At 40.7% G+C, this 20,759-nt stretch overlaps 2 protein-coding genes across 2 annotated transcripts in view; one reads left to right on the top strand and one right to left on the bottom strand.

The window, feature by feature from the left end:
• Positions 1-10,353, bottom strand: part of WDFY1 (WD repeat and FYVE domain containing 1) — a 41,226-nt gene extending 30,873 nt beyond the window's left edge. The window contains exon 1 of the mRNA XM_036237986.1: positions 10,137-10,353. Coding sequence (XP_036093879.1) covers positions 10,137-10,273 — 137 coding nt within the window. The 5' untranslated portion in view covers positions 10,274-10,353. The remainder of the gene's footprint in view (positions 1-10,136) is intronic.
• Positions 10,354-13,985: 3,632 nt separating this feature from the next.
• MRPL44 (mitochondrial ribosomal protein L44) lies at positions 13,986-20,202 on the top strand. The gene is made up of 4 exons (XM_016122898.2): positions 13,986-14,205; positions 16,816-17,284; positions 18,889-19,067; positions 19,894-20,202. The coding sequence occupies exons 1-4, from the start codon at positions 14,024-14,026 to the stop codon at positions 20,063-20,065; spliced, it is 1,002 nt and encodes a 333-aa protein (XP_015978384.1). The 5' UTR covers positions 13,986-14,023; the 3' UTR covers positions 20,066-20,202.
• Positions 20,203-20,759: the final 557 nt, after the last annotated feature.

The raw sequence follows: 20,759 nt of genomic DNA, 5'->3' as shown, positions 1-20,759 counted from the left end.
CTCACACCTTCTCCCTGGGATGCCCTTCCTTCTCTTTTTCAAGACATATTCTTTCCCTTCCTTAGACAATGCATTAAAATCTACATCCAAGATTAAATCAAAACAACGTTAAGTTTGACTCCTAATACTCCAGCACTCCCAAGAACTGAACAAAGCTGTATAATTTCTATTAAGTAATAGAGGAATTTGTTTTGTATTGTCTTAATATATCATTTAACACATGGTTATAAAAACAGGCTTACGCTGTGCTGCTTATTAAAAAGTCAACAAATTCCACAGACCTAAAAAATTACTATTCAGTAAATTGGAAGCAAAATCTACTATTCAGTAAGTTGAAAGCAACACAATAATAGAGGTTAGTAATATTTACAGGAGCAAACTATTAAAAATTCCAGGATGATATTAATAAACCATTCAAGCACTACAGTGTCAAGATCAGATGATTTTATTTTCACAAAATACACAATATTTTCTGCCTAGATGAATATCTAATCTGTTCTCTCCACTATGATACAAACACTTAACTTTTCCTTTAATATTGTGACAACTTTACACCCACTCACCAAAACTCATTTTATGTTTTTCTTGCTGTTTATTTTACTCATTTTTCTAGTTGATGAAAAATTTTTTTTTCTGATAATTCAAGACCATATCAAACTGAAAAAAGTCTTCTCTTAAAAATCTTAGAACCATGTTAATTCTTTGCCAAGCTCTATTTTTAAGTTATTTAAAAACAATAGTCTGATATTTTTCCAAAAGGTACTTAGAAAGGAAATGTGTCATTTCTTTCAGAGCCTACATAAATGTTTTTCAAACTTCCCTACACTACTGAAATCCTTGTGAAGAGCTCTACCATCTTTGGCCTTCTAGTTAGAGAAGCACAGACTCACATATGTCTACAATATTTTCCATGGATACACAAAAAAAACGTATCTCTATGTAAAACAGTAACGTGATACATACATAACTATGAACTTGTCTACTAATGTTTGGTGTGGTAGATGACTCATTTATTTTTGAGATAAGTGAAATGTCAAAGTTGGATCGTAGTTCTATATTTTAATATTTCAGATTGAAACATTTGTACTGCTGTGCAGGGATAAGCAAAGGAGTAGCTGAAAACAATAATAAAGTGCTATTTTGCGGGTTCTCGTAATTTTTTGTCAGCATTGTAAATTAGAACTAACTCTCTGGCAAGAATTTTGTTTCATATAGTGAGAAACACATTTCCCACCTAATAATAATAATAATGATAATAATAATAATTACAACAATAACAATGATAAATTAATTTAGAAATGCCAGGCTTAGCAAGTGATTCTTAAGAAATTATCAAATAAGAAAAAAAGGAATTACACATTAAACAAAGTTCACATGAACATTATTCAAAGGAGTAAAAATTGGGAAAATGTTAAATGATGAAAGAGGTTAATGCCATACAAATTCAATAGCTTATATAGTCATTAAAAATAATGATGAAGACTGTGGAGCTATGAAAAAAGTTTTGAAATGCTAAGTTTTTTTTAAAGCATAATATAAAATGATGTAACTAAGTTCCATAACTACGCTGAGTCAGTCTGGGCAGGGAAGGTGTGGAGGCTGACTGGGCCAGGTAGGAGAAAAGGTAACCTATGTGAGAGGCAGGCAATGACTTTGGCTCCTTGTAGGAGCCCCCAGAAAAAAGACTTGGAGCTAAGCTGAGAAGTGGAGAAGAGAAGGCTCTCTGACCACCACCCAGTAAGCATTTACAACAAGCCAACAATTAAACACCTCCTCATAAGCCAGCTGAAGCCATCCTCCACGAGCTTGTAGCCAGCTAACCCCCAAACATGTGAAAAAGACCAGCTAAGACCAGCAGGGCTGACCCACCAATGAGTGAGCCTGGCTGTGACCAAGACTGTCCAGGTGACTCACAGGCTCATGAATATTTGATAATGCTTGCTGTTTTAAGCCACTGAATTTTGAGGTGGTTTGTTACATAGTAATAGCTAACTGATACAGTGTTATCTGTTACAAATAGTACACCTTTAAGAATACTTATGAATCTGAACTTAAAAAATTAAAAATTGCCTTTGGCATTTACTGAGGATTTCAAAGGATTTCATTTGCCAAGGATTTCAAAGTACTTAGCAAACAAATAACTCCACTTAAATTTTAATTGAAATACAAGATCCTCACTTGCGCAGATGCTAACCTGAATGCAAAAAAAAAAAAAAACTGAAGAAATAACTGAAAAAGTATAAATGAATTATTACTCAAACATTGTTCAAGATTTTTCATCCTGCATACCAAGAATAATAATTCTGTATATTCTCTTACTTTACTACAGTAGATAGATGAAAAGCAGACTAAAACCCACAGTTCTGATTTAAAATGCAGTATTTATTCCAGGAAGACTGATCTTTGATCTGCTCAGAGATATGTCTGATGATCAGAATAGGCAGAGAGGCTCCTTTTAATTTCCTATAGCCCCTTTGTTAAACTCCCTCAAAGAGCTGATTATAAGGAAGTTAAAAATATACTTTAGGGAATCACCCAATTTATAAAGCCTCATCTACTTAAGCTACAACACAGTAGGAACAAAGAGAGATTCAAAGCAAGCACTTTCTTCTGAAAAGCACTGGCTTTTCATCCAGAAGGCATCTGTGGGGGTCGCGATCTCATTTTTAAATCTGTAACTCCATGAGAACCTGCATTTGGGTTCAGTTCATGTTCTCTTCCAGTATAATCGCCTTGACAATCATGCCTGCACTTGGACAGATAGATTCTGATAGCACGCAAGTGTTTCTGCAAAATCACGAGGCCAAATTCTACCCCTCTGGACACATCAGCATCCCTAAAACGAGCTTTCTTTAAAAATGTCTCAAAAAAACACCCTAATCCTCCCCAAACAGCTAAATTAAAGCAATTTAACTATCTCTAAATTGTATACTGATATATAAGGATTATTCAATTAATCAAATAAAAAGAGAATACAGAGAATGGCGTACATTACAAATTAAACCCCAAGGCCAGCTTTCTTTTAAACTGTGAGCAAATAGTTCAAGTTTGAGGAAATCTGATTTTCCGGTCACTCTTAGGGCTGCTGATACTACTTCGTATCTTGGTAAATCTCCAAATATTTTTTCCTACTCTGACACCCCTGAGGGGCTACAGACAAATAAAGGTGTAATTCTGGTCGCCTGGATGGTTTCTATGACATTGAGATGTTAGCCTGAAATGAAGAGGAACAGACAGGGTCATCAGTGCAAACTTTTTTAAAAAAATTATTGAACGTTATCAAACAAATAGCAATTTCCTTGCAGCCAAGTCTCCTGAACTCTGCCCTCTGAGTTCCTGCTGCAGAAAGAAGTCTTTCTGCTTTGGTAACGAAGGGGGAAAACATGAGATTTTCATGGAATTAACTAAACTGAAAGGCAGAGCGAAGCCAGACTTTTTTATAGAGTATCAGATCAGCTGAAAAAAATTAAAATTTCCAACCCCTTCTACAGAATATGGAGGAATGCAGGACAGCCTCAAGGGTCCGTGACAATGCTGACGCTCAGACTGCTGATTGTGTCACAAGGAGATTTTTTTTATCCCTGGAGGAAGGCCACTTTTGTGGCATCTGTGCCAGAACCTAAAGGAATGTGCCTCTTCTGAGGCCAGACGGCTGCTCGTCCACCTGCAGATGTTTCCTTTTTGCTCAAAGAACCATCCCTGCTCTCTTCTCACTCGGCAACAAAATGATTTTCTGTGGTCTCTGTGCCACTGACACGGGTGAAACCACCACCCTTCTGAAGAAGAGCAGGAGTCATCTGGACAGGATGGAGTTAATGCAGGATTTATGCAACACTCACTGTTTCTTAATTAGCTAAAAAAAAAAAAAAAAAAAGGTTCGAACTCTATCCATAGCTTGGAAATCCTGAAACACAAGGTTAAACTAAACTCAAAGAGGCAGTTTGGCACAGTAAGGAAGAGTAGCCTGTTTTGTTTTTTTTTAAACTTCCACGTCCAATGCTTCCTTACTCCTACAGGATTATTTATCGATTGACTGAAATTAATCTTAACATTTGAGAGACCACTGAACGTCGCCTTTCCTTCTGGAAATATGGAATTTTGGCAAGTGCTACAGATCTGATCCCTCACGAGCTTCCTGGGAGACCACCTCACACGTGGGCAGAACTCAGTGCGGGAGGAAGGACCCACGTCCTGTGTGACTCTACAGGGCGAGGACTCTGGGAAGGTCGGGAGTGGTCTCCTCTAGACTGCACGGGTTTTGCTTTTTGTCCTTTTGCTGTAATAAGTCATGACAGTGAGGACGACCATACAGTGGCAGTCCTAGTGAATCAACGAGTTTGGGCGGGGGGGGGGGGGGTCTTGGAGCCCCCTAACACAGCAGGGCAAAGATTTTATAATGGAACACTAATGACTGACGTGACTTGTGAGTGAACAAATATGGAAATGATAAAAAGGCATGACTCAAAGACAGGTCTAAGAACTTAGGTCTCTAGGTAGCCCAGACAGGGCAATTTTTATTTTATTTGCACACATATACACATACGCATACACATACACAAAGACATACACAGATACACCCAGTAAACAGAGACATCTTTAGCTTTTGATGGGACTGAAGTAATTACATGGAAAATAAAAGAAAATGAAAATAATAATAGCCAAAACACCAGTGCTTTCTCTGTGCTGGGTGCTGTGCTATGTGCTTTACATATATTAATTCATGCATTACTCATAAAACCCTATGAGCTAGGTGCTATTATTATCTCCATTTTGCAAATGAGAAAACTATGATACGGAGAGAATAAGTAACCTGCCTGATGTCACATGGCTAGGATTCAAACTGGGATTCTGGGTCCAGAATCTGTTTTTAACTATGCTATTATGCTATAAAAGGAAAAAGGTTGTAACAACAGAGAAATAAAGGCTCCTACCCGGCCGCCTGCCTTCTCGCTTCTTCACTGTATAACACAAATTACGAGTCTACTTTTAGGCACTGCATGACAACAAAATAAAGCAGTGAGCACCCTGGTTTTCTGGATATTGACTTCCAGCTATGCCAGGTTTCCTAAGCATAACACTTACAAAAAAAGATCAAGTTGCTTATTTAAGATTGTTTCCATATGAACAGTTAGTAGATATACAACTTTCCTCTCAAACTCTTATTATGTTTAGAAATGTCTTAAGGAGAAACAAATATATTAAGGTATAACAACTACAAAAAAGATGATGCTACCAAAATGGTTTTAAAGTTGGCTTTCTGTAATCTTTATTGTTTGCCAGCCTAAGTAAAACATCGTAAGATATTTTAAAACACACAAGATGTCTCTGTTTGACTTAGGCCAGATAAAATTGAGTTTCTCGCAGAAATCAATCTTGGCTCTGAAGCAATAGTATAAACACTCTCATCTCCAAACTCTATTTTCCGAAAATGAAGACAGTAGGGCTACGGCCTTAACTTATTTATAAGGCTTTCTAACGAAGTTTTTACCTTTTAAAAGTTCTATCCTTCAACCAACTGACGTGTAAATTTTTGGTGCACTCCACCAGAAAGAAGCTCAAAAGGCAAACGTGTCTAGGGAATCGGTTCCTGCTCCGTCACCACATTTCAGTTCTATTCTGAAAGCAGAGTCTCATTTTCTGTTTCCCCATTGGGAAAACGACAGCTACAGTTCAAATTCTTCAACTTGCTATTTAGGTTATTTTATTTTTACAGTTTCCTGGCTAGAAGAGATAGTCATACTTTATTGACTCAAGAATTTTTTTTAAACTTGACAAATTCATCATTCTTACACTTGCATGCTTAAATACTCTAGTTCTAAAGTGCAGGCAACTTAAAACTAAAGTTAAAAATACTGATTTAGGTTTAGTGGGAGCACGAAGTTTAAGCGAAGGAGCTTAGGGCATTTATTAGTCCACAGGATAGAAATGAACGCATACAAAAGGTCAGCGCCCCACTGTTACCCTGTCAGGGCACAGAAACCCTAGGCTCCCTGCCAAACTGTGACCAGTGACTCCAGGTGTGATGGAATTAAACTCAACAGTCCCCACTGGTTTAATACATTTGGGGGCATTATTTGTATTTAGCTCTGTCATATATAGTTTGGTTTTACTGGGAAGCAGGTGGGTACAGGCAAACAACTCCAGGTAAATATATCCCAGAAGCTGACAAAACAAGTGGACAAAGTGTAAACAGTTGTGTCTCCTAGTGGGTCTACGCAAGCGCAGAGACCAATCGCTCGCCTTTTTTGTAGAGCAGTGGTTCACAAAGTGTGGTCCCAGGACCAGCAGCATTGGCATCAACATCTGTGAACTTGGCAGAAGTGCAAACTCTCAGGGCCCACCCCAGACATACTGAATTAGCACCTCTGGGGTGGGGACCAACCATCTGCGTGTTAACAAGACTTCCATGTGATTCTGACGCTTGCTCAAGTTTAAGAAGCACTTTTAGAGAGAAACAAGTGCACTGGTCCAGACCAGGGTTTCTCGGCCTTGGCATTATTGACATTTGGAGCTGGAGAATTCTTTTATGAGGGACTGTGTGTGCATTGAAAAATGTTGAGTGGCATCCCTGGCTTCCACCCATTAAGTGCTAGTAGTATCTTCTTCCAGGAGCGACAACCAGAATGTCTCCAGATATTGCCAAATATCCCCTGGGGGACAAAATCCTGGCTGAGAAACACTGGCCTAGAGTTTAGAAAAATGGACACTAAAGTCAGGATGACCCTCACATTTGTCACTTTTCCTCTCACAATGCTTTCAGCTAGTTCTCACTGCTTTTAGTTTATAAATGAATCAACTTCAGCTGGACTCTACTTTAAAGGTTAAAAGTTACTTTTCTTAGCCTTAGAGAAGTTGTAAAGGGGAAAGCCAATTTTTTTTAGCCCTGAAAACCAGTATAAAGAAAGTAGTATACATGATTCATAGCAAAAAGTGAATCCTAATATTTTACACTTACTGCCAGGGTAGTCGATCACTGACTGATACTGCCCAGGCTCGGTTTCTCCAAGTGTGCGGAAAAACTGGCTGCGTGGCAGGAAAAACTAAAGCCTCAGAGCCAGACCTGGGATCAAATCTGTCCTATTAGTTACTATGGACAGTTACTTCAATGGTGTTGGAGCCTCTGATTTCTAAACTGTCAAATGCCCACTGTAATAGGATGCGCATACTACACATTCCGTAACACTCCCAGCGAGACCTGGGACAGCACCTGCAATTGAATGCCTTGCTATTTCTGCAGAAAAACAAATATTCACATTGCATGGAATAAACAAAAATTATAAATAGTCTCACCTACTCAGGTCAAGTTTTAGCACCAACGAGTCTTCAGGCCCATTTTCCAAAAACAAACAAAAAACACTTTTGACTTTTAGAATGTATTGAATTTTGAAACTGCTGTTAAGGGGACGTACTATGCTCACCTAACGGGGAGATGCAGGACTGGATGCAGTAACATACATAAGGTCCAATCCAGTACTGACGCGGAGAAAGGACTTTTAAAAGGTTAGCTAGCTATTGTTATTTCCAAAATACAAATTAAATTTTGATCATGTCACTTGTTTGCTTTGAACTATGATGGTTCCTCACTGCCTACAAAATAAAGTCCAAATTCCCAAGAGTGGCTCACAAAAAAGGCCCTTCCAAAACTGGGCCTTCCAGCTCTCATTACTCTCTCCTGCCATGGCCACCATATATGCCTTTGCTTTGGTCCCCTAGAAATAACTGGCTCTTTATTCCCTCCTGTTTTTCCCTCCGGCTGGAACGTGGATGCACATCCTCCTTCCTTCGCAGGGATGTCTCCTCTATCCAATGGCATCTTCTCTAGGAGGCTTTCTTTGAACCCTGGCCCAAGGCCACTTGGTGTCTTCCCAGCAACCTGGAAGCAGACAGCCCTGGGCTATCTCTTCACTATACCGTCTAGCCCTTTGGAAGAAGTGATTTCGGAGTCAGGTGTCTTTCCAGACCATAAGTTTAGCAATAAATGCTTGTTTGATGAATAAAGGTGGTTGGTGTTCTATTTCCTTAACATGTTGGTTCTGTCAGGTCCTCAGGGGCCATAAAAATCACTGAATCAGAAGTTATATGAGGGCAGGTACTATGGCTTTTGTTCTCTATCTCAGGGTCCTGATACTCAACGAGCACAGTATTTATAAATATCTGAATGAGTAAATAATGAATGATTGAACAGTATGACACACACTTATGACAGTGTAAAAACAAACCACCACGATCAACAACCAGAAAAGCCCCACAGCCATATGCTTTCATTAAATCTCATAAAATGCCAAAAAGGATGTCTTACCTTCAACGAAGTTCCATGGGTCTGAAACGTAATTTAAAAACCCAAGGTGCCAACCCTCACCTGGTCCAGTCATCTGCTAGGGCCTTGCTGTGCCCGAGTAAAAAAAGAAGCAGATCTAAGGCTCCCCTAGGACACTTTAGTCCCAGAGCAGCTAAGTAATCACATTCCACAAAATATTTATCAGCACTGCTCCTGGAGAGTAATCTCAAATAGTCAGCGATTTACCCCACATGCATGAGTCATGAATACAATATTCTTCTGGATAAATACAAAACACTTTTATAAAGTGTTGTCCACATCTATGTTCATATCATGCAGACATCATTATTCTGAACTTCGCCTTTTTTTTGCATTCCCTTCTTCTCCCTGCGGGCCCCTATCTCTCCCACTCCCTTCCTGCTTACACACACCAAATCACTCCTTACCTCATTTGAGGCCAGAGAATCATAAACTAGCAGGGAGAGGCCACTACCCGCTCACAAAAACCTCACTTGGAAGCAAAGTACAGAGGTCAAACAGGCACTGCGGGCTTCAGGTTTTCTTTTTCCATTCAGGACAGGCTCTCAAAGTTACTTATTTCCAAAGATATGATTATGAAAGGCTGGATGGACACTATGCCTTCAGCTTTAAGAGAATATCAGGACCTTCCACATTCCAGAAAGGCTTTCAACTTTTGGAATATCACCATTTAAGACCGCTCATTGTACCGAGGAAACAGTTTCACTCAATAAACATCCTTCATTTCCTCCGAACTCCCACGCTAAAGCACTAAGCTTTTAAACGTTTACGGTTTTAAAAACGCTAAAATTTTAAGCAAATATCTCCGCAATCAATCACACAGTCCTGAGAACACCAGATTGCTGGAGTGGAGAGTGCTGGGTTGCCCTTCTGGCTTCTCCAGTTTCTCTGCAACTCTTGGATAAGAAAAGAAAATCCGATCAGGTCAGCGTTTCCCAAAGTACAATGGGCATTCAGTGCAAGACCTTAGTACAAGAGATGACTTTAGATGCACACAGATTAACATGTTTTAGCTATCAGTTTAATTCTTCATGGCAAGTGATACTGGTTTTCCATTAACGGCGGAAATATAAAATGTCCTCTTAAATATAAGCATCTAAGACTTAAACAAAAAAGTCGCTTTTATTAAAAAAAAAAAAAAACTAGTAAATAAGAGTTTAGGTGGTTCTAGTAGCTATGGAAAAATAAATGGTCTAGAGACCTTGGTGTTGCGCAAGAGAGGTAGGTGTACAGCCCAGAGAGCGAAAGCCCTGGAGGTTTGCTGTAAGGGGAGGGGGGCATGTAACTGGCCGCCCGTCCTCCTGGCTCCCAGAGATGGCTTAGAACTGACCAGGGAGAGCCAAGAAACCCCCGGAGGTCGGGACGCCTCCAGCTCTAGGCGATATCCCACAAAAGAGAGGCCTCGGCGGGGGTCCGGCTGGAAGAGGCGGGGGCGGGGCTGGTGGGGCGCGGCGGGAAAGCGAGTCAGGCTGGAGGGGCGCATAGGCACCGCGGTCCCAGACTGGAAGGACGCGGGGTAGCCGGGGATGGGGCGCTCCCCGGCTGGCGGGGTGCCGGGGGTCAGGGGCCCAGGACTGGAGGGGCGTGGCAGAGACCGGGATCCCGGATGGGGAGAGAGAGAGGCGGGGGTCGAGACTGGAGGACTTGCGGGTGGAAACTGGGGGGCCCAGCGGAGAGAGGGGCGCGCCCCGGGGGCCGTGGACGCCCCCACGCGGAGAGGGAGTGGGCCGCGGACCCTGCCGCCCTCACGGCCCGTCGCGGGCTGGAGGGCTGGCAGCCCCTGTCGCGCCCCGGCCCGCGCTCGAGCCGCCGGCCCCACCTGTCCTCGCTGGCTGTGATCACGCCGTCTTCCTTGGGGATGAGCAGCGCGGTCGTGACGGCGTCCTGGTGCCCCTCGATCTTGCTCAGCAGCACCGGGCGGCTGCTCTGCGGCCTGGAGTGGATCTCGGCCGCCATGTTCGCGCGGCGGCGGCGGCCTCCCGGGCGGGCGGCCCATCAGCTGACGGCGGGGCGGGCGGGGACGCGCCGGTTTCGCCTGGGCTCCCGGGGCCGCGTGGGACCTGCGCCGCCGTAAACTCCCGAGTACTGCCGCCGCCCGTATTGCCTGGGGAAGCCGCGCAGCTAAATTTACGTGGACGGGAGAAAGCCACAGAGAAGGGGGGGAAGTTATGAAGGTCGAAAAGTCGCTTACCCAAGAATAGATTTAGCAGTTGGGGAAGACGAATTGTACCCCCAGCCAGAGCCTTCAGAAAATAATGATACTACGTTGTATTCATTCTAAGAAGACATTATTTGGAAGACGTCTCCATTTCACAGCTGTTAATGTGAAAAAATATAGTACAATTTAGAATCTTTAAAAGACACTACGTGACACTCATTGAGTGTTGACTACATACCAGACATACCAATTGCTTTATATGGATTATCTTTTCTAATACTGATAACCTTAAGAGATGGAGAGATAAGTGATCTTGTATTCTTATTTTCTAGATAAGAAAAATAAACTGCAGCGACATTAAATAACTTCCTTAAAGCAACAGAGCTATGAGAAAGAGGAAAGTCGCCTTTGACTTCCAGGAGCTGGCTTGCTGCTATCGGCCCGGTTTCCGTGTTGCCAGGAGCCGGCTGCTGGCTCTCAACTCATTCCTTTGAAAAGTAAACAGCAGACAAGGCGACTTCATAAGCATATCTAAACAGAGCCAGAACATGAACATTGTCCAAACCACAAAAATGACCATTATTCCCCTGTTCTGGCTAATATGAGTGACTCTTGTTTCCTTACCAATTATAGCGTTAGCCTCGGTCTAGTCTTCCAGCGTCTAGACAAGGCATCCAATCATAAATTGTCCCCACTTTTGAACACCATCCAGCCCAGAGGGAGGCCCTTCTTCCTTAAACACTCCGCTAAATCACCTAACACAAACCTAAATCCTACAAGTCCCTTCTGTCACCAGCTTTCCCTAGTTCCCATAATATGCTTTTCCCCTCCAATAACCGATTAATTCCACTTGTTCAACTACAAGTGTGTTCCTGGTGGCTTTTAGCTGGAGAACATCAACAGCTATAAGTTAAAGAGCCAGGATTGGGACCCAGGATGTCACTAACTCCCGAGACCTCCACTCTCCAAACTACCCCCCCCCACAAACGTTCTATATTATTCTGACTCCTGAGATGCAGAATTGCACTAGAACTGTGCTGCCCACATGTCTCTCCATCACTTGAAATGTGGCTAGTCCTAACTGAGATTTGCCATGAGTGACAAATTCACACCAAATTTTAAAGACTTAGTACAGAACAAAAAGAATGTAAGATATTTCATTAATAATTTTATAATGATTACACTGAAATAATAAATTTTAGATACATCGAGTTAAATAAGATATTATTAAAATTAATATTACCTGTTTCTTCTTATATTTTAATACAGCTTATTCATTTTAAATTACATATGTGGCTCACGTAGCGTTTCTATTGGACAATACTGTACTAGTACTTTCTTACGATGAATACTATTCATTCATTATTCATCTATTCAACAAGTGTGTATTGTACACCTACTATGCGCCACACACTGACAAGATAAATAAGATGTGGTTCTTGCAAGGCTTGTTCAGTATAATGGCTAGACAGGTTATTGAACTGTTTTTTTTTTTTTTCAAACAGCAAATATTTATTGAGTGCCTTTGGGAGCCTGGCACCATTCTAAATGCTGCTGTGCTTAAGCAAGACAAAATCACTCTATCATTACCTCTTCTATTCCAGTGAAAGAACCAGATAACAAACAAAATAAAGAACTAAATTACATAGTATATTAAAAAATGTTAAACGCTGTGGAAAAAATAAAGCTGGAAAGGGCGATAGGGACTTAGGAGGTGTTGAAGTTTTATGTAGGATAGTGTGATAGATCTGAGATACACTACACAGATCCACCTTCATGGAAGGAGGGCGGTCAGCAGTCTCTAGCTTTCAACCTCTTTCAGAATCTACCTCAGCTGCAGAGAACCACAGTGGCTCAGCCATACCCTTCACTGGGCAACCTGAATTCAGTCACTGGATGAAACAGGAATGTAAAGGCCTGGCCATTTCAGCCTGATCAAGGACACACTCATGGGGCAATACTTGCTCCAGATCTCTCTCCTGGGTTCGATGAGGCTTCGTGAGGCCTGCACTGCAGCCAACTTCATCTGCCTAGTCTTGTTACATCTTCCTTCCTTCCTAGCTATTGATTCCTAATAAATACCATGTGTGCCAACCTCTGTGTCACCATCTGCTTCTGGAGAATGCAACCTGAGACAGGTGGCCAGGGAAGATGTCATGGAAAAGGTGACATTTGAACCAAGGAGAGGAGGGAGTAAGCTATGTAAAATATGAGTGGAGTGCTGTCTTAGAAAAGTGAACAGCAAGTGCGAAGGCCCTGAGGTGAGAGTATCCCTGGGGGTTTCTTGTAATGGCAAGGCAACTAGGGTGGCTGGAGCAGAGTGAAGACTACAGAGAGAAATGAGAACAGGAGGGTCACCAGACAGACTATGTTGAACATCGAGGCCATGGTAAGGACGTGAATTATTACTTTGAGATAGAAAGCCTTTGGAGGCTTAATCTGCCTTCAATTTTAAAAGGTGAGGGTGTCAGTCAGGAGGGTAATGAAATTGTTGAGCTAAGTAGTAACATGCTCAGGTCTATGTTTCAGGGAGGTGAGTGTAGGCGAACAGTGTCCAGTTAAGGGAGAAAGGAATAAGACCTATTTGGAGGCTGATTACAATAACCTGAGAGAGAGAGATAAGGCCAGCCATCAGGCAGCTGCTGTGGAAATAAATTGAAAAAGGACTTGGCAACTGGATGAAAGATGTTTGTGGAAACAGGAACAATTGAAGACCTAGGAGCCCAATGTGGGTGATTGCAGGGGACACTGATGTCCTTAACAAGTAGAGAGACCACAGAGAGGTGCTCCTTTGAGGGATTAGATGTTCAGCAGGCAACTCAAAATTGGGAATTCAGACAAGTCTTCCTTTGTAAATTAATATTAGATTTTTTAAAAAGTTATATTAACCTTATGGTAGGAAAGCAATATGATATTGCTAAAGAGTGGGAGATTTAAAAAAAATGATTTATAATTCCATTATTCTCGTTTTGATGTATTTTTCCCGTCTTTTTTTTTTATGCTTTAAAAAATGTTTGTACTGTTAGATTGTTTTTAATTAAAAACTTTAATTTTGGATGTCAGTATTTCTTATTCCAGGGCTCCTGAAAGAAAGGCTTTTGGAGACGTGCCTGGTAAATATTTGCTCATAAATAGTGGCTGCATCTATGGTCAAACTAAAACTAAACTGTAAGTGGACAAGTATTTTCTTGAGAACTAGTATTTTTTTTAAACTGAACATGAAACACTTTTTTTCTGATTTAATGAGAAAGAAAGAAACAAGAGAGCAACTGACAGGGTGAAGCAACTTGTTTCACAAACTTCTGGATTCAAACGTCCTTCACCATGCCACATTAACCGAGAACAATCCCTAGGTTTGGCAAGAACCAGCGTTCGCGCACGCGCAGTAAAACCCAACCGCAGCCGCCCCGCCCCCTGCGTGCTGGCCCCGCCCCCTACGTGCTGGCCCCGCCCCGGCCTCGCTCAGCTCCCTGGTTCCGGGGGAACTGTGTTATCGCGACACTGTTCCGACTTTTTTCCTTCCGCCGTCCATTGCTTTCTCCCCTGCAATGGCATCTGGGCTGGTGAGGCTGCTGCTGCCGCGGGGGCCTCGCTGCCTCCTGGCACCGGCCGTCCTCACTTCCGCTCCGCCGGTTCGGGGAGTGAAGAAGGGATTCCGCGCCGCCTTCCGCTTCCAGAAGGAGTTAGAGCGGTGGCGCCTGCTCCGGTCCCCGCCGCCGCCGGTGCGCCGGTAGGGGCCGCCTCGGGGAGGGGTCGTGGTGGCTTGACCCCAGGGCCGCCTCCCTCGTAGCGTCGGGCCCGCGGCGTCGGGTAGAGTAGCTTGTGACTGATGCGCTCCTGGTTTGAGCCTAGGACGTTTGCGATATAGACGCCACGTGACGTGGGCTGGTAGACTGAGGGTTATAGCGCGGTCAGCCCCGACGCTCCCGAACTCCCACTTAGAATCCTGTCAACCGAGAGCTTTGAAAAATGAGGCTGGCTGGAGGGTCACCTTTATGTGGGCGTGGGTCTTGTAGCCCGTTTTGTAATGCCTGAGAATTCGTTGGGTACTGAGAAGGAAGAAAGCACTTCACAGCCTTGTGATTTAGAGGAAGAAAAAAAATAAGTGTATACAGCCACAAATCCGCTGTCCAGAGTTAAAGGGAAACAGTTCAGCTTTAGACTTTTGCCCTAAACTTGTTTCAGTAGTAGAAGGAAGGTCTGGCCAGAAAGAGATGAAGATCTTTATAGATCCAAATGAAATCTTACTATACATGAGGTTTTGCGTTGTCAGCACGTTCAAACCTGTAGAGAATTTTTATGAGTTTGAGCCAAACTGATGACAGGTGCTGGAAAGCAAAAATCTCAGCTGATTGAGACAACACTTCAGAGAATGGCAGTTTATAGCTTATTTTATGCATTAGAATAAAAGGAGGAGACTTAAAAAGAGGATTCTATGAAATCCATTGGTAGATTAAGGAGGTGAGAAAAAGCAAAGGGGCGGGGAATCTCTAGGATTGGATAAAAAGTCAAATGGAGAGATATACTTTTACATTACTGGGTACAGGATAGTTAATGAACATTTTCAGCACATAGAGATGGTATGCAGGCTACTATATAACAATGAGGGTTCTGTGGTCACATGCTCAGATGCCCTGATTGTACCCTTAGGGTCTGGAAAAGATTACTCTGACATTTCAAGAGTTTGTGATCTTAGATGCAAATAGGCAGTAGACAGCTTCCCTTAAGGTAAAGTTTGACTTTTGTCAAGGAAGTTACAGGCCTAGGATATGACTACCCTCCATGACTTGCTTTTAGGAATTTTTCTGTTCAGACCATCCTATGCAGTTACTTTCTGTCTCTGAGTTTGTACGGCTGACCTCCCCTGAGCTTGTCAGGGTTAGCATATGGCCCATTTTCATCCACAGCATTTTTTATCTCTTTAATGTGTTTTTGACATGTGGTCATGGCAGCACAAATAGCTGTACTTCGCTCTTGTATAGCCCCTTTTATGGGTATTTGAGTTCCATATTATTGTTTTTATAGTGTAACAATGAATAACTTTGAAGTTATTACTCCTTTGGAGATTTAGTATGAAATTTTGATAGCTACTTTAATATTGCCCTCAAAAAAAAGTTAATTCATTGTATACACCTACAATGGTAGGACTATACATGTTCATATTTTTATACTTGTTTTTAAGCAAAGAGTAATAAGTTCTTTCCCTAATAAGTAAAGTAGGATTTCTTCCTAATTCATGTTTCTTTGTTTCTTTGATTATTATGAGGATGGTCATCTTAGGCTTTTATAGTTGGAAGAAACTATGGATTATATAGATTGTATACATCTTATGATTTATGACCTAGATAGACCTTTGTACTTTTCTGCCCTTTTTTTAACTTAAGTTTTATTTTGAATTTATTGTCCTTAAAAAAAAAAGACTTTGTAGTAGTTCTTGGAAATGATTATATACTTTTAACCAATTTATAATCTTGATGCTGGACTATTTAATTGCTAATTTAAATGGATGTTTTCAAAACTTAAGAAATTGTAGGATAAATACAATGTATTTGTTTATAGCTTGAAGCTTTCAAATTATAAATCGTATTTCACATTAGGTATTTAAGTGTAGTTCCATTGTTAGAGCAAAAATAAGGAAACTAAAAGTTAGGATAATGGGTTAGTCTCTGATGTTGAAGAACCACTTCAGCGTGGCAGTTCAAAAGGAAAATTAATTCAACAATAAATCTAGCAAAGAAAGGTAATCCGACTTGAATTTTAGCTTAGAAAATCAAAGCCTGGCATTAAAATTAAACTTAATCTTTTTTTAGTTCATTTATATAATTAATTAAATTGCCTTGCAATGAAAAATTTTTGCGTCATAGTAATGATGCAGGACTGGGTGAACCCTGCGCCAATGGGACCTCAAAGTGCTGCACTCAGAAAGAGAGAGGATCCCTCACTGGGCATAAGAAAGAATTCAAGTGCAAGCTAGAGTTAGAGACAAAAGGACAGTTTATTACAGAAGGAATGACAGACACAGTCTTCTCTCAGAGACAGAGAATGAAGAAACCTCAAGTGTTCAAGGAATTCAGTTTATATGTGACTCTTAGTGTCTATGAGTTACAATTGAAAGACTGTTACCCTGTTTTATGGGATGAGTATGCATGGTTAAAGACACGTTAGTGATCTCAGCCTGAGTTCTATAGGTTCTCCATGGTCTGGCAGCACATTGCAGGCTTGGAATACAGCTTGGGTTAATATTTAGTCCATTTTTGTAGTTTTCATGCCTCTTCTTTATACCTGCAACATCTCATTCTCTTTATAACCTCTTACTGTCTTCTTTTTTTTACATTTTCAGTTCAGAGAAGCCCAACTGGGATTACCATGCTGAAATACAAGCATTTGGACATCGGTTACAGGAAAACTTTTCCTTAGAGCTTCTCAAAACTGCATTTGTTAATAGCTGCTATATTAAAAGTGAGGAAGCCAAACGCCAAAAACTTGGAATAGAGAAAGAAGCTGTTCTTCTTAACCTTAAAGATAACCAGGAACTCTCCGACCAAGGGTCATCTTTTTCACAAGCGTGCCTCACACGGTTTCTTGAGGACGCGTACCCAGACTTGCCCACCGAAGGCATTCAAAGTCTTGTTGACTTTCTCTCTGGTGAGGAAGTCGTGTGTCATGTGGCTAGAAACTTGGCTGTGGAGCAGTTAGCGCTGAGTGCAGAGTTTCCAGTCCCCCCGGCTGTATTACAGCGGACTTTCTTCGCGGTAATCGGAGCCCTGCTGCAGAGCAGCGGACCTCAGAGGACTGCACTTTTCATCAGGGTAGGTCACTAACGGCAAGTACTGGGACATGCTTGAGGTGCACAGAAGGAAACATTTCTTGTAGTGACTTATTTCTGTGCTATATAACTTTTGAAGGTTATATGTGAAACTTCCTTGCTACCCAAACCAAGAAAGACCTAAAGCTTTTTTATGGTAGTATCTTAATATTCATCATCACAGATAAATATTACATGCTGGATTGTGAGTTTGTTAGGACTACAGCCATGTCTTTAGCTTTAACCTCCTTAGGTACATGGATAGTGCCCTTCATAGTAGATGCTCAGTGGACGTTTAGTGAATGAATGAGAACAGAGGACACCACTGGAGGAACTAGTGTGTGTAGGGACCTTGGTGCGTCTTGATTCAGACATTCGAATGTTGGGTCCTTTAAACCAGCATCCCTTGCTGGTGGAATCTATTTATTTAGTTTTGTTAATAAATTTGATCATTTTTATAGACAGTGATGTCTGTATTAACCAATACTTGGACATTGTTCACAGATAAAACCTATCTTCTTCCCCAACAAGGGCCTATAATAATTTGGTGCTTGTCTGCCTTTGGGAGGCAGGTATGTTAACTGACCCCTCTGGAGTGGGAACTCAGGGAAGGAGAAGGGAAAAGAGCAGATTTTTACTTAATGACTCTGCACTGGCATAGTGCTCTGACCCTGGTCGATGTCAAAAACACACTAGTGGGCATTGTGTCCCTTGCTGGAACCTTCCAGCCATGTTCCTTGACATGGGTGTTGGCTGCTCCTTCCTTTCTCAGCTTCTGGTTTCCTGGAAGGATTTCTTTAAAAATGACATCCCTTCTGTGAGTTCCACATCAGGTCATAAGGATTTTTACACCCTTGACATCAGTTGCAGGCTTCTGCCCTAGTGCAGGCAGCTTCTGCCAGCCTATGGCCCTCAAGCCAGGAGTGTGTGTTAGCCGCCAGCTGACTGTGCATCCCTCACCCCAGACGCAGAGGCCACTGCACCCTGCAGCCCAGGGGTTGGGGATCCCTGTCATAAGGCATCTCTGTCTCTGAAATTAAAAGATTCAAAAGCTGAAATAGAGGGCTGATGCTCGAGGAAGTGAAATTGACTCTACTTCTTGAACTAAGGGATCTTTTTAAATTTCCGCCCTCCTGTCTCATTTACTTATCCTGTTACATACCGTGTTTGTTAACATGAGTTAAATGTAGTGTATTGTGAAAATCAATGTTCCCATATTTTCTATACAACATAATTTTTTATTGCCAAAAAGAATTCTCTTCTTTGAATATTCATAATTTGTTCTTCAGTTTTCTTAATCTTATTAAATGAAAGTATTATCAAGTCATAAACATTTTTAAAAGGCAGTTAATGCGAAATTATTTAAATGATTTTTTTAAATCATTAACAGACAAAGAAGTACTGATAAGAATGTATTTCTCAATTATAAGATAGATTTCACTTTCAACCACTATTTTCATAATAAAATTTAGATTGAAAAAAATTACATGGGAATGAAAAAGAATATACATTTTTTTTTATTTCTCATTGTTTTTAATTTCTGTTAAAAGTATTCTTATTTTATTTATGCTAATTTAAATGTATAAATTGTCTTTTTTTTATATGCAGGACTTCTTAATTACCCAAATGACCGGAAAAGATCTCTTTGAGATTTGGAAGATAGCAAATCCCATGGGTCTCCTGGTGGAAGAACTGAAGAAAAGGAATATCTCGGCTCCGGAATCTAGGCTCACCAGGCAGTCTGGGAGCACCACAGCTTTGGCTGTGTATTTCGTTGGCTTATACTGGTTAGTAAAACTTTCATCTTAACTTCATAGTGTTGATTGGAAGCCTTAAAAACTGACTTTTTATGATTCCTTAAGATAACCTCTACTTGGCTTAAAAGATTTCTAAAAATCTCATTTCCGTGACGATCTGTTTACTACCTCCCTTCCTGCTGGTCATTCTTAAGGGAAGGTAAATAATCTATGATTTGCTAATAGTAGCTTTTGATAAGCAAACTATGAACTATAGAATTTCATGGACCTTTCTGTAGAAAAATGAAAGTTTTGACTCCTAAGTTTTACAGATATAACCCTAATCCACAGTTGTAACAGCTTTAGCCGAGCCTAGAACTGGAACAGGATGAGTTTAGTTGTCCAGCAAAATGTATAAATCAACTTATACTCAGAGCTTTTGTATTTTTCTTAATAAACATTTGACCTGCCTCAGATTGATTTCAGGTGGATTGAAGTGTTAAATGTAAACAGTGACTATTTAAGATAACTAAGAATTTAGGTAAATATTTTTCTACTCTTTAAATAAAATTTTATAGGTATTAAAGCAATGGAAGACATCACAAAGGAGAAATGGATAGTGTTGTAAAGTTTCATCTTTAGTTTGAATTAGTGCAAAGCAAAACAATACTCTTGCTTATCTGATTGGCAAACCTTACACGCACCCGTTATCAGCAGTTCATACACTATTGCTGGTAGAAAGAAAAATGGTACAACATTCTGTTACTTCTGCTGGATATTAGTGCCAAAATGAGATTTTCAAGGCAAAACTGATTGTGGACTGCATTTTCTGATGCACCGTGTAAGTCTGGACTACTGTTGGTTTTTCTTTTCCTAGTGATAAAAAGTTGATCGCAGAAGGACCTGGGGAGACAGTACTGGTTGCAGAAGAAGAAGCTGCTCGAGTGGCACTCAGGAAACTCTACGGACTCGCTGAGAACAGGCGGCCCTGGGACTACTCCAAGCCCAAAGAGAATTTACAGTCAGAGAAGACCGTTGCTGCCAGCTAGCCAGCCGAAGGTGTAGGAACCTGAAATTCATCAGCATAGCACTGAGACAGGTGTCAAAGATGTTCAAAGCTGGACATTTTTCAAATTGTGGATAAGTATATCTTATTCTTAAAATTAAACAAGTATTCATCAGGTCACGTGTTTTGTTTTCTTTAATCACTTCTATTTTGTCAAAAAATATTTTTTGATGTTTTCCCAATATTTTTTTCCTAGAGTCCTTGATTTTATTATTGTGTATGACTTGTACAATGTTATTTCCTTCTACTTTGAGGTATCATAATTTGAAGATATATTTTATATTTATATTTTACTGTAATACCAGTAAAAAAGTTACTTTCTCTAATTGTTTCATTGTAGTTTAATTTGATATACCCAGGTTGGTGAACTTTGCTTCTCTAATACAATTTTAGCTAAAATAGTAATGTTATATAACTTAACTTTTAGAAGTACAAGGTACAAATTCTAACAGTCAGGTATTTACATGATCTTTAGATTACTTCTAGGTTTAAAATTCTGATTAGTAGCTACATAGTTATTCAATTTTTATAAAACAAGTAAGTGGCAGAACAGGTACATTTTATGCTTTTAAAGGAAAACATAAAAATAAAAAAAGCAGCTAAAATGTTGATGCTGATGCTAACAGAAGAGTAAAGTGTGTATTTGTCACTTTAATATTCCACAACCATAATCGCAG

The sequence above is a fragment of the Rousettus aegyptiacus genome, unplaced genomic scaffold, assembly GCF_014176215.1.
Source record: "Rousettus aegyptiacus isolate mRouAeg1 unplaced genomic scaffold, mRouAeg1.p scaffold_m13_p_2, whole genome shotgun sequence".
Lineage (NCBI taxonomy): Eukaryota > Metazoa > Chordata > Mammalia > Chiroptera > Pteropodidae > Rousettus > Rousettus aegyptiacus.
This window is presented reverse-complemented; position numbering and strand designations above follow the sequence as displayed.